The 14881-nt window shown below is 46.3% G+C and overlaps 1 protein-coding gene and 1 pseudogene across 1 annotated transcript in view; one reads left to right on the forward strand and one right to left on the reverse strand.

The window, feature by feature from the left end:
- The window catches only part of Otud5 (OTU deubiquitinase 5), a 34319-nt gene extending 23080 nt beyond the window's left edge, over positions 1-11239 (reverse strand). The window contains 3 exon segments of the mRNA XM_032889603.1: positions 9883-10115; positions 10118-10583; positions 10738-11239. Coding sequence (XP_032745494.1) covers positions 9883-10115; positions 10118-10583; positions 10738-10848 — 810 coding nt within the window. The 5' untranslated portion in view covers positions 10849-11239.
- LOC116888332 lies at positions 188-1280 on the forward strand (annotated as a pseudogene).
- Positions 11240-14881: the final 3642 nt, after the last annotated feature.

The raw sequence follows: 14881 nt of genomic DNA on the forward strand, positions 1-14881 counted from the left end.
CCTGAACTTTACATGTTCAAGACCAATCCTGGAGCAGAGTCTGTCTCTCTCTCACTCTCTCCCTATCTTTGAGCCTTAGCAAAATGACTAGACAAAGCTGTGTGACACCATGGTATCAAATCCCAAGACCTAAGACAGGACCGTATTTAAAAGCTGATTTAAAAGCCTAAAAGCTGGTGGTGTGAGGTGGGCACGCGTGGACCCTATACGAGCCGCAGACCTATGGGGCCGCCAGGTTGTGGGGCAAGGACCGGCTCAGAGCCAAAATTGGAACTCTAAGATGGATGATCAGGATCCTGGGGGCATTAGCCCCCTTCAGCAAATGGCAGCCTCCAGAGCTGGGGCTGTGGTCACCTCCCTCTTCATGACACCCCTAGATGTGCTGAAGGTCCGCCTTCAGTCTCAGAGACCCTTGGTAGCTAGCAAATTGACAACTCCCTCCAGATTCTGGAGTCTTTCCTACACCAAATCACCCTCCACTCTACAATCCACACATACTGCAGCTCCCATACTGTCGTGGTGTCCTGGAGCCCCTGTACCTGTGCCCAAATGATACTGGCTGCACCACTTGGTTTCAGGATCCTACACTGGCACCTTGGATGCCTTTGTGAAGACTGTGAGGCATGAGGGCACCAGGACCCTGTGGAGCAGCCTCCCAGCTACTGTGGTGATGACTGTGCCTACTACCACCAGCTACTTCACGGCTTAATACCAACTCAAGGCCTTCCTATGTGGTCAGTCCTTGACCTCTGACCTCTATGTACCCATAGTGGCTGGTGCCCTCACATGAATGGGCACTCTGACAGTGGTCAGCCCCTTGGAGCTTGTGCGGATCAAGCTGCAGGCTCAGCACACGTCATACAGCGAACTGGCTATCTGTGTTCAAGCTGTGGTGGCTCAGGATGGCTGGCGCTCACTGTGGCTGGGCTGGCGTCTCCCTGCTCTGGCTGGTGAGAAGATGCACCCTTCTCAGCTCTTGTACTGGGTCAACTATGAGCTGGTGAAGAGCTGGCTGAGTGGACTAAGACCAAAAGAACAGACATCTGTGGGCGGCAGCTGTGTGGCTGGTGGCATCTCAGGAATGGTGGCTGCCTCCGTTACCCTACTCTTCAATGTGGTCAAGACCCAGACAAATGTCACTGGGAGCAGTGGAGGCTGTGAGAGGTTTCCTCCCCAGGATCATCAAGGCTGCACCCTCCTGCGCCATCATGATCAGCACTTAAGACTTTTGCAAAAGCTTCTTCCAGAGGCTCAACCAGGAGCAGCCTCTGGACCACTGAAGGCTTGAGGAGTAACTGGCTCGTGCCCGGGTGGGAACAGGAGACTGAGCCAAGTGCCTTCCCTCCCAGTCCAGTCACCCAGGCTGTCCTCATCTGGATTCCTGCTGTTTCCCTTCCCAGGATTGCCACTGTCCCACCTCCGAGTTCAAGACCAAATCAGACGGTTGCCCTACTTTGTATCCCTATGTTTCTTAAAGCTTGGCCCCGAGGAGCCGAGAGCTCGGGCCAGGCAGTATTCCCAACCATTTGTTCCTTGTCTAAAGATGATGATCTTCTGTAGGGAAAAAAAGTATAAAAGCCTAAGAGAAGTTGGAACGGGCTATGGAACCACTGATTTAGGTTTTGATGCAGTTCTACCAACTAAAAGCCAAATGATGAACTGCCATAATGTTCCAATCTGTGAAATAGGAATATACACTTCCTAGTAAGTGGGATAGTAGGCAGTACTTCTGGCCAGTAGAGTGAAGGGGAGGAGGTGAGACAAGGTCTATGTACCCTGGGTGCTGTCTTTGAACTCACTATATAGATGGAGATCTGCCTGCCTCCTATATAGAGTGCTGGGATTAACAGGGTACCATATCTGTCTGGAACTTTCTTTCCAAAGTGCTATCAAGCCAGCCACTTCAGGTAGGTGGAAAACATGGTAAAACCAGTATATATGAAACCAGTATATATATGTTAGGTAAAACCTAACACTGCAGTAGAACATCTCTTAATGAGTTCCCATCCCCTCCCTGATCTGGATTAGGCTGAATGATGACAACCTGAAAATATCAGACCTAATGCCTAGAACCTGTACGTGATTTAAAAGGATTTTGCAGAAGCAACTGAGAATCTTTAGATGGGGAATTCATATTGGAACATTAAGTGGGGCCTGAGCACAATGTCAGTTGTGGGTGTTAATTAACTTGACTAGACTTGCAATCACATAAGAGAAAACACTACATGTGTCCTTCAGAGAGTTTCCAGATTAAATCTAACTTATCACCTGAATGTGGGTGACACCATTAAATATAGGCTGGGGTCTCAGGCTAAATAAAAAGAGGAAAAGGAAAAAGGAAGTTGAGCATCTGTATTCTTCACTTCTTCCCTGATGCAGCATGATCTGCTGTCTTACGTTCCCACCGCCATGCCTTGCCCACTCTGATGGGACTGTATCCCCCAAATAAATCTCTCAAGCTGCTTTTGTCAGGTATTCTGTTACAGCAACAAGAGAAAAGAAACAGTACCCAGAAGTGGGGTCACTGCTGTGAATACTGTTCAGACCATTTGTAAGCGTCTGGAGGTGGTTGCAGGAAGAACCTGAAAAGGTTTAGTTCTGTGGGCTAGAGAAGACCTGGAGTTTCAAAGTAGAGCTTAACAGTCTACTCTGGTGGGAATGTGGAGTAACAGAACAGACAGAAATGTGAACAACAAAGTCCTGGTTAAAGAGATCTCAGCCATGTATAAGGACTAGAGGCCATTTGTTTTATATTCTGGCAAAATAATCTGGCTCGTTATGCCCACCTGATCATTTAAGCAAGGTTAAATTCAAAAGTAATGGACTAAGTTGGTTGTAGAAAATGTGAAGTCAGCATAACCTCTAGGCTTTAGAGTTATTACTGTGGTTACTACTTATTGCATTAATCCACTGAGGGCACACAAACCATACAAAAGCTGGAAATGTGCAGTTTGGTGAGCAAAAAAGCATAAACCAGGTTTAAGTTTTAACTGGGTATGGTGGTTATGTTTATAGTCCTAACATTTGGGAGGTAGAGACAAGAGGATTAGGAGGTCAAAGTCAGCCTGAGCTATATAACCTACTTTGAGGCCAAAATGAGCTACATTAGACCCTAACTCAAAAAATAAAGTTACAGATAGAAATAAGCAGTGTGATGAGGAAAGGAGCTTTAAGAGCTTGAATACCTTAAAGTTGAAGGCAGTATGGTTTGGACAAAGTGGCTAGAAGTGTAATGAAATTGGTGCAATTAAGAAAAACCCTAAATTCTATATTATACATATATAATATATCAAGACCCTACACACCCAGGAAAGGCTCCAGGCTATAAAACTAAAAAACATAAAGCCAAAAAAAAAGCAGAGCCTCTAGAGTAAACTGCAGGAAACACTCGAGAAGACAGAAAAAAGGTCACAGCACCTGCGCTTCAAGGAGACTAGGTTCCATCTTGAGCTGGTAGCATAACTTGACATCATCCACATCATGTGGGTTTTCAGACATCCAGAATTCAACAAGGTGAAGCCATATACCAAGGTAATTCGTAGCAGGGTCAGATTGCCTGCAATAAGACCCTAAAAGGCCATTTTATGAAGCTATGAAAGTGATGCTTTTTGCAGAGGTAACCTCAAGGGTATTCGTGATGCCAGAAACATCTGCCAAGGAAAGAAAGCTTTAGGCCAGTGGTCCTCAATCTTCTTAATGCTGCAACCCTTTAATATACAGCTCCAAATGTTGTGGTGACCCCCCCAACCATAAAACTATTTTCAGTGTTATTCCATAACTGTAATTTTGCTACTGTTATGAATCATCATGTAAATATGTTCATGTGTTTTTTGATGTGATTCTGTGAAAGAGTTTGGCGCCCAGATTGAGAGCCTCTGTTTTAGGGGCTGAGTGAAGCTGACTCAAGATAGAGGCTACATATGTTCAAAGCACCAGAGCTGATGAGGGTACAACTACCCAAGCTTGTTAGAATGCAGGTGATGACATAAAAAGCCCAGGTATTGGGCTTGAAATGAGAGCTCAGGGTTTTCCCTGGTGGGTTTCAGTCTTGCTTTCATTTAATCTCTCTTTGCTAATATCCTCATTCCTCTCTTCTGGAATAGGAATGTTTGCTCACTGTCATTGTACATTAGATAATGCAACTTGTTTGTTAATTTTACAGAAGCTCACAATTAAGTCTCACTATGCAACCCTGGCTGGCCTAGAACTGCTTAGATCTACCTGCCTCTACCTCCCAGTTGATGGTATTAATAGTATACACTACCTCACCAGGCACTGAACTTAAAGATTTTTGAACAATGTTAGAACTGCTAAGAATCTGGCTACTCTTACGATGAACTAAATGTGGTAACCTACCTTGAGACAGCTATCAGATGCAAAGGAACAGGAGTAAACTGTTGATATTTAAAGGTAATATGTTTGGGTGCCAAGTTGAGAATGGGTAGACTTGTGATGATTAACCCCCATTATTAACTCAAATGGATTTGAAATTACCTAGGAAACATACATCATGGGGTGCCTCTTAGGGAATTTCAAGAGCATTAACAGAGGAGCAAAGGCCCACCCTAAACATGACACCACCCCATGGGCTTGAGGTCCTATACTTAAGTAGAAAAGGAGAATGTGTACCCACATCCACCTCTCTGCTTCCTAACTGCAGACATGTGACCAGCTGCCTTACACTCCTGCCACCAGAGGCTGTAAGATGTTCAGTAAACACCAACACCTTGATTTTGGTTGGCCAAGTGAAAACCATTTTGAACTTTTGACCACCAAAACTAAAACGGAATTTATCTGTTGTTCTAAGCCAAACAGTTTATAGTTATTTGTCACAACAACCGCAGGAAATTAACATGTCCCCGTTGTAGTACCCCTTTGGTAATGTGAGCTCTAGGGCTTTGTGGCTGAGACTACACACAGCAAGGCTTCCATTCTGTATGATCCACCTCCCTAGAAAGGGTTAGAATTAAAAGGCAGTAGGGGCTTGAAATCCTCCCTCTCAGCCTGGGAAGTTGCTGACCCAGCCTGTGGGTAAAAGAGCTTCGAATAAAGGGGGAAGGGTACAGGGAAGGATGGCAATAGCATTGGACAGATGTCTTCTCAGAGCCCATGGCCAAGAGGTGTTTAGTATTCTAGGCCTCACAGCTTTGTCCCAGTAAGCTTGGAGCCAACACCACCCCCTCACCCAAAACACCCAGGAACACTGGCTCTGCTCCAGGGGTAATAAACACAGGCAATCCATCCAATGAGAAACACAGACATACTGCTTCTCTAAGGATCCACACAAGCCTACCAGAATAGAAGAAAGAGAACCAAGACCCCACTCCCAAAAAACTATTTCTGGGCCACCGGAGGATTAAAAACCCCAAGATCCTATTACTTGGTGATAAAAACAAAAAAGTACAGATAAATGCTATACCATGATGTGCTCTGAACACATGCTATCATGCTATCCAAAAGAGACAGGTACAAAGGACTATGTTATTGTATGATTCTACTTGTTTCAGAATAGTTCAATTCAGACAAAGTAGTAGGTTGCCAGGAGCTGGAAAGGGATGAAGGAATGGAGGAGGTGTTAAAAGCTATAAAGGGTTCTATGATATTAAAACATTATAAACTGGTGACAGAAGTACAATTCTATGGCTATTTTGAAAGCCACTGAATTGTACACTTTTTATTTTGGTTATTTTAGACAGGGTCTCAACACCCATAGCTTAGGCTAGCCTCAAAGTTTTAGCAATCCTCTTGCCTCAACCTCCCAAATGATGGGACTGCACTCATGAGCCATCACAGCAGAAAATTGTGCACCTGAGTTTCATCACAATAAACAAACACAAAACTACCAAAGAACTTATAACATCTCCGAAGAAAAAAGAAGTACAACACTTGCTGAAACATCACTGCACATCTTCTAAAAGATAACGTTCTAGATTGGCAGTAGTGGTATAGGAGGCCCTTAGGCCCAGCACTCAAGAGGAAGAGGCAGGCAGTTCTCTGAGTTCAAAGGCCAGCCTGGTCTATAGAATAAGTTCAAGGACCACCAGGACCATTACATAGAGAAACCCTGATCTATCCCCAGAGCCAAGGGGTCCCACATAAAAACCCCATAAAGGGCGAGAAGAATGTAAAACAGAAGATTAAAGATGAGACTACACCTTTCTTCAGGGCAATGAGTCCACTCTCCTTACCTCTGCTAATAGGTAGAAAAACCAAGACCTAAGCAGTGTGGGGTATGATGGAGCACAGCTTTAAACCTGGAACTCAACAGTCAGAGGCAGGTCAGATCTCTGAGTTCTGAAGCCAGTCTGGTCTACAGAGTGAGTTCCAAGACAGACAGAGCTACAAGAAACAAACAAACTAACTAACTAACTCCAGAAACAAAAGACCTGGAAAAGAAAACTGCCCAAAGACCACACAAAAGTTTAGTATAAAAAAATGACTCAAATCCATGTTGCCAGGGCAGGGACCATATCCTTACCAGCCAACCACCCAATTCCAGATGGGCAAGCTTCTAGATGCCAAGAGACTGATGGACAAAGCCACTTGAGAAGATTATCCTGGGGCAAATTACTCATCCTGAGCAAAAAGAACTAGCCAAGGTGGGCAAGGCTAGATGTTTACACTCTATTAACCTTCATGAATTTTGCCCTAAATGAGAATTCTACAATCATAAAACAGTTCAACAGTTAACACGAGTTTGAACTCCAGCCTGCCCAGCTCCAAATCACAAATTCTTTCCACATATAACTGTGGAACTTGATAGCTGGCTACAACACTGCCACACATCATCCTTAAGCCTTAAACCAAAAAGGCTTTGACTTGCACATCAAATCTGGTAAAGAAGCAAGATGGAAAGAGAAAGAATCCAGCTCCTCTTCAAAACATACCCGCTATTCACTATCAAGTTCAGGAATACGGGCTTTGAAATCCCTTAAACCCAAAGCTAACTGACAACTGACACATTAGCGAGAGTAAAGGAAAGTCAGGTGCAGAGAACAGAAGCTGTACTAGTTCACTCTGCAAAGCGTGATGGACTAAGAGGTAGAACCCAGACACATTGACTGTACTGCTAAACCTAGCATCTTCCACCATCTCAGCATGTTTGCCCCTTTCTCCAAGATCTCGATGAGTTCTCCTGGCTTAGGATGCTTATAAGCCATTGTTTTCAGTGGCTAGGCTCTCAGTAAGGTGACCATGCCTGAAAAAGGAACCTTATGACATCATTTCTCCAGGACTCCAACCCAAGGTACCTAAAGGAAACACGAGTACATATTCGTAGGACTGGAACCAGAGTTACCATTCAGATTAATCACCTAATCATCATCCTTTGTCAGTACTGAAGGAGCCTCTAGGTTATAAACATCTGCAACAGCTGTTGACCAAGACTGGAGTAGCAGGACCAATATTCTCATCCTCAAAAGGCCAGGTGAAGCAGGAGACTAGGAGTAGCTCCTCTTCCCTTTGTGCCCACAGTAGAAAGCCCTCCAGCCACAGGGAAGAAGAGCAGGTTTCATGAGTCCGTCAGACTTCCAAGTTCTTATGAAGACAAATATAAGGGCAGAACTGCAAGGAATATATATATATAAGAATGTGGCCTTTTGCATCTCCACCAACAACACACCTTCTCTTTCCTCTGTAAGGGTAAAGAGACTTTACAAGAACCAGGGATTCAGAACTCCTGGACCCAGTCAGATAGTGGTTGTGTGCACACCTGTAATCCCAGCATTTGCATGGCAGAGTACAAGGCCAGACTGGTCTACAGAACAAGTTCCAGGAAATCGAAGGATACACAGAGAAACCTTGTCTTGAAGAAAAATAAAATGAAAAACAAAACAATAACTCCTGGACCTGACATCTCTGAAGCAGATGATATGTTCTACCAGAAATGACAGAAAATGAACAAGAACGGTGGATGTGAGACTGCACTCTGACCCCTGTAAAATAGGAATTTTTCAGATAAAAGGAAATGGAATGTAAGAGAATTTTCCAGAAGTGGGAAGCAACAACGGAAATAGGGTCAAGGGATGCCTCAGGACCTGACAGCCTTCTTGGTTCTGACCTGAGGGTAAAAGTGTTATGACCAGAACACCCAGGTCCTCTGTCCAAAGAAGGAAGCCTCTGGCCATATTGACGATGACTTCACGTCCTCTCCCTGGTGAGAAAGAATCACCTGGTGTGGTGGGAGGCAAGCTGCATGCCTAAGCAAGGACTCAGGCTTCAGTCCCCAAGGCAAAAGAATCTCTTGTCCCTGAGGAAGATGGAAAGAGGTCGAAACTATTTTCCTCATTATTGTATCCTTCCCACGTCTCTGAGGTTCAAATCAACCCCAAAGAGATTTATGTTCCTAAAAGCCTCCTATGAAGAGGGTACTTCATAGTTGTCTTAGGTGACAACCCCAAAAGATTCAGGCCTCAGATCCTAAGGTGTAGAACAATCTCTCAAACGACTAATGTGATGTTGAGACTAAGACGCCATTCCTCAGGAAACCTATGATCAGGCCCCACTCAGTCCTGGTGGGAAACGTGATCCTGTGTGTGTCTGAAGAGCACCTCAAGTTCCATGAGGAGGAACTTCAGCATTACCTCTACAGTCTTTACTTGCACATATGGGGTTCCTGTTCCTAAGGAAAGCCTTATATATCCTTCACAGAACAGTCTCAGGCCCTTGAAGGCAGATTTAGAGAGAGACCTCTGACCTTGCCTTTGAGTCTCCAAACTGCTCATGTCCTGAGGCTGGAGTTTCTGAGGCAGGGATTGGACAGGACCCATAGTTTTCAGGCCAGACTTAAATAGGTGAGAGTTCTCCACAAGAGATGGAGCTCTTCCTGAGAGAGACTAAAGTTTTTTTCCAAGGAACTTAATCTGGGTTTAGTGACTTGAGAGCTCTTTTCCTGTGAGATTAACAGCTCAACCCCTTGGGTATCAGAGAAATACAGATGCGCAGAAAGGGAAAACTGGGATGTTGAATCCCTGAAGTAAATTTCAATAGGTAAGACATATATCCTTAGGGGAATATATGAACTCCCCCCGGAAAGAGCATAGACACCAGCTTGTGACTGAAAGTGTGTCCTGAAGAAGTCCTCTTGCCTGGAACATCAAGTATGATCCACAATTCTGATTCTAGGTACTGGTTTTGGCCTTTGTCCCTAACCCATAGAAAATTTTATCTCCCAGACAGAAGTTGAAGGGATGCTTTGGAAATCACTATCTAATAAAAGTTATGTGGGTATACTCTAAGCCTTCTATTCTACAAGGAGGTCTAGGTCCCCAAACACAGGTTTAGGACTCCTGAGGGGGCTGCAGGCATGGCTGGTAAACAGACTTGTCAACTGCAAAAGAAGAGGGAAGCCCTTCCTATCACATGAAGGGTTTAGGTTTCTTGTGTTTACTTAAACCAAGGACACTCTCTTACTTGAGAGGTCTGAGGACCCCTCTGAGGACACTACCTTATTTGAGTTCTTTGGAGAGGGAATCTCAGACTTGTCCTAAAGGGAAAAGTCACTGAACCAAAGTCCCTTAGAGAGTCCTGAGATCTTCCGAATCTCAGGAAGGGCTCCAACCTACCTATGACTTCTAGGGACTCCCAATGCCAGTCACTTAGATGAGATCTCAGGACCAAGACTGACAAATAAGCACTGCAAAAGAGCTCCAGCACTTATCTTGAAGTACCTTAGCTTACTCACTTAGAGCCCCTAACAGCAAGTCCTTGGGGGGGGGGGAATGAGCATTTCATCACGCCTCCACCACCAGAAAAGAATGTCAAGTCCAGCAACAAGACCTGGGATTCTTGGACGAATCTCAAACATTTCCTTGGGTTCCTTTCTCAGTCTGGTAGACTCACTTGCTGTTTCTGCCAAACAGCCCCTCACCTTCCAGCCCTTACCTGTTCTACAGTGGCGGGATCCATGGCCTCAATTCGTGCTGCAGCAGCTTCATATTCGTCTTCGCTGTTATAGCCTGCTCCGACCTCTTCACGTTCCGGACTGGCCCCGCCAACTGCGCCAACGCCGGGAGCTTGACGCCGCCGCTTGCTGTGCCCGGGCCCCGAGCAGCAGCCGCCCACGCCCACGGCACCACCCACGCCCACCACCACCCCTGCCGCGCCCACCCCGCAGTTGTCGCACCAAGAGCGTCACCAGGACCGCCGCCGGGGCCACCAGGGCCCCCACAAGGAGGTGGAGAAGCCTGCTGTGGCCGAGGGCCCGCGACTGCGCCAGGCGGTACGGCTAGTGCCCAACGATGAAGAGCACCAGGCGGCCCCGGTAGCGGTCCCTGAGGTGGTGGTGAAGCCCGGGGACGGGCCCCCACGACGCCGGAGTCACGGTCGCGTTCTCCTCCGCCCACGCCCGTGCCGCCGCCGCCCACGCCTACACCCCCACCGCGCCGAGGCGCTGGGGGCAGCGGCCCGGGCGGCGGCGGTTCGTTGGCCGGGTCGGCGTCGGGAGGTGGCGGCTTCTTTTTGGGGAGAATAGTCATGGCGGCACCGCCAAGTACCCCACAGCAAACCAGACGCGGAGAACGCCGGGAGAGAACCCGGATGAGGGGGCTACTGTTGTGCGCGAGGCACGATGGGAACAGCGAGGCCTGGATAAAGAAATCGGGACACCGGTTCAAGAACCGCAGGCAGTAAGCAAGTCACGCCCAGAGGAGATCCCGGATGTAAATTCCGATAGGATAGTACAAAGACAGATTTGTCGTAGCCTTTTCTCCCTCCAAGTCCAGCCAAGCTTACTGATACCTTGTTCCGGGATTCGGCTTCAGAGGAAACACAACCAAAACAAGCGCCTCTTCGCCCCGCCCCTCCGCAGGTTCTTGAACTACCGGGTGGGGCCTCCCGGGCTGTGCGCATGCGCAAGAAAACACAGCCCCGCCTCCTGCTCGGAAGTACGTGGGCAAAATGCTCACCGCGGTGCACTTGCAGACACCAGCCAATTGAAGAAGTGCATAAAGCCTTGACAACACCCACTAGCCAATCCGGGTTGAGCGCTCACTCTCTTGAGTCCTCCGTCTCAGATTTCAAAGTCGGCAGCCTTCGTCCCAAGTTCTTTTCGGTTCTCGTTCTATTTACTTCCCCCGAGGTTCTAACCCACTGGCGTCAGCACTGTGGGTAAACAGAATGGTCTGTCTCGCGCACAGTAAGACTCGTCTCTTCAAGGATCCCATCTGGAACTCAATCACACTCACTGGAAAATATCAACATTCCCAGAGCATATCGTCCCTAGTGGCGTCACTTCCCGTTCCTCCCATCTGCAAACCCGAAAGGGTGGGCCCTACTTCACCCTGGCACCAATCGTCATCTTGCGGTGATTAGTTCAACAATGCTGTCCATCACTTCAGATGGGCCAACCGCTAGGCAGACCTGCACCATACCGATAGTTAAGTATTTGGCGGAAAAACACGCCTTCTCTGTCACCTCCGTCCTCTTACCCTCACGTTCACCTCAAGCTTATGTCCATTGCGCAGTCTCGGTACAGGTTTTACACCACCGCCACCACCATTTAAAAAACTTAGTTTACTCAGGAAAGGAGACTATTTACGAACCAAGACTGTCAGCAACTAGTGTCTCCCAGGGGTGTTGGCAAAAAATCCTTGCTATTGAGCAGCTTAGACGCTAATACTAGCTTTACCCCTTAATGTCTGAGTGTTTGGAATAAGTCAGTTAACACCCAGTCTATTCTCTTATTTCTACTTCTCTATAGATTAACAATAATTTTTCTTTCTTTTATTTTTTCTATTTGTTTGTTTCGAGAAAGGGTTTCTCCGTGTAGCCCTGGCTGTCCTGGAATTCACTCTGGCCTCTAACAAGATCTGCCTACCTCTGCCTCCCGAGTGCTGGGATTAAACCGCCACCCAGCAGTAATAATTTCTGTGTGTTAGAAACTAATGCCAATAAACGACCTGGTTCTGTGCATTGCACATAGTAAGTGCTATATAAATTAGAACCTGTGTAGTGCAGAAGAATCGTGGACTTTGATTCTTTATAAAGAAGACATCAGTTCTAGGCATACGTGGATCATTATGAACTATTAACCTTATACAAATCATTGTCTCTTTTGAGATTACCTAACAAAAGTGCAATATCAAAACCGGTACTATCATCACTCTGGAGGCTCAGGCCGTAGAATCAAGAGCTCAAAGCCAGGGGCTGGAGAAACGGCTCAGTAGTTAAGAGTCTAGTTAAGAGTAAGATGGCTCAGTCCTCTTCCCAAGGACTCACGTTCAATTTCTAGCACCCACGTGGGGGCTCACAACCACATGTAACTCCAGTCCCAGGGAACTGACACCCTCTACTACACATGCATGTGATGAAAAATACATACATGAAAACAAAACATCGTAAATTAATTTTAAGAAATTGTGTGAGTGTGAAAGAGGGGGATGGTGGGAGAGGGAGAAGGAGGAGAGGGAAGGAATTAGTTCAAGGGTAGCCAGGACTACATGTTGGGACTGTCTCCAACAAAAGATATTTGGGGGGAAACAGAAAGACCACCTAACCTCCTCCCTTCAGATGAAACTTTTTTCCCTGAAAGGTATCAGTAATACGTGGGTAAATATGGGTCCTAGTAAGGTTTACTGTTCCTGTATCTTTGTAAGAGGAGGGGACTCATATTTACAGGACTTCCGTGGTCAGAGATTTCTGCCAAATACCTATAAACATTACCCTGAGTTGTCTAATGGTTGTCTTCAGACCCGTATATCCCATTTCCTATTGGCTCTCTGCTCGGCATCTAAAACTGAACTCATATTCATGACTAGCCTTCACCCCATACTTACTATGTACCTAGTATGGTAGGAATCTCCTTCAACAGCAAAAGGCCCCCTTAGCTAGCCATTGCCCAGACTAGAAACTTAAAAATCAAATTTGACTGTTTCCTCTTCTCCAGCTCTCACCTGGAGAATTCCAAGTTCTGCCCATTCTATCTCTGGAATTTCACACCTCTCCAATTCTACTGCTATTATCCTAGCCAACATCCCCTACCAAATGGACTACCACAAAAACCCTTGGCTGATCCTTCTTCATCTAAGACTTTTTCTCCATAGCTTATTCCCCATGGCCAAAATTATCCTTCTGAAATGCAAACGTATTGCCTTGCCTGTTTCTGAGTCTTCAGTGGTTCTCTCTCCCCTCCCCCCCACTATACCTGGGACAAAGTCACAAATCCATCTCTGTTTCAAAAGCCTTTTGCAATTTGTACTATCTACTTCCCTCCTCCAGTCTTGCACTCACTCCCCTTTCCAGCCAGTTTAAAACTACTTTCAGTTCCCCAAAGGCCTTCCACTCCTCCTGACCTCCAGATCACTGGACACACTGTGCCCTCCACCCACGTTTTCTACACTTGATCTTAGCCAAAAGACCGAGAAATGATCCACCCACGACTTTAGCCTCCCATCTCTTGCTTGACTAACTCCATCTCCTTCCTTGAAGTCTGGCCAGTGTAGGTTACCTGGCCATCTACATGCTTCTGTAATGCAGCAGTCTCAGTTATACCACACTGTACTGTGATTGTTTGTCTGCCTTCCATGCCTATCTAGGAACATTAGATCTAATGCTACTTTGCCCGTCAGTGTACCTTAGTGCTAGTACATAATTGGCTGTTAGCAAATATTTGGTGAGTGAAGAAATTACTATCTCTATTTCAAATTAACAACTTGACACAAAGAGTGAGTCTCTCGGGGTTGGGGATTTAACTCAGTGGTAGAGCGCTTGCTTAGGAAGCCGCAAGGCCCTGGGTTTGGTCCCCAGCTCCGGGAAAAAAAAAAGGAAAAAAAAAAAAAGAGTGAGTCTCTCACCCAAGAACTGAAATATGTCAATCTGAATCCAAGATTGGTCTTCACAGGGCTCTACACAACTCAGTCTCATACTAGCCTGGTGTAGCTGGTATCCAGAATAGAATAATATAATGGAGGAGCTATCCATGAGGAAGGGTGATTATTACCAAAATCAGTAATCATTCTATTAGGGTTAGATTTATAGGTTTTTGCTATCAGGAAGCATGGTCTTAAGTTCCCCCTCAAAGTAACTCCATGTTGCTCTAGATCTTGGCTTCTCCTTCTATGAATGAAGGATCTGGAATAGAATGTTACCTAAGGTACATCAGTTTTAGGACCGTCCAGCCTGTTTCACTGCCTACAGAGACCAACTCTTCAAAGCACCCTCTTTCATTTCTCTATGATCCACATCTTCAAGAAGATAGCACCCATCTACCCATCTACCACCCATCTACCCACATCAGTGCCCCTTCACTGTTGAAAGAAAGTGAGACCACAGTGTTCTTAACCCCTCAGCCGAACCCAGCCCTCAAAGTCAATCCACAGAGTCGGTAGATGTTCGGTCCACATCTCTCCTCTTAGGTTTTATTGACTGATGAAAACTTCATCTTTGTCAGCTGCCAGCTTTAGAGGGACAGAGCTGGAGACAAGGGAACCTGAGATGACGTGAGATTCGGTCTGAGAGCTTAGATCCAAGTGACCCAAGAGGGAGGAGAAGATAGTGAGCAAAAGGAGTTACAGCAGAGAAGGAGGCGATATCTTCTATCTCTCCCAGGGCTCAGGAACAATTTTGTCCTCTGCCCACACTATTTCTGGATTTCTGCCCAAGAATATGAAACCAGCCCACGATCTCAACACCCAGCCCAGCTCTTGCTGGATGTTAGTCTCTTATCTCAGCAGGTCCAGACTGCAGACCAACCCAAGAAGAGAGCACATCGGAGAAGAGAGTAGTTAGATGTGGCCCATCTGATCAGAGCACATGTATATGCTGCAGCGAATTGGTCCAAGGCTTTGCACATTGGTATGACAGCAGCTGCGATTGCTAGTTTGCTGGAGGCCCAGCAGAAGACAGGTGGCAGGAAGTCACTTCCAGCAGCTAGCCAGGGGAGGGT

The sequence above is a fragment of the Rattus rattus genome, chromosome X (assembly GCF_011064425.1).
Source record: "Rattus rattus isolate New Zealand chromosome X, Rrattus_CSIRO_v1, whole genome shotgun sequence".
NCBI lineage: Eukaryota > Metazoa > Chordata > Mammalia > Rodentia > Muridae > Rattus > Rattus rattus.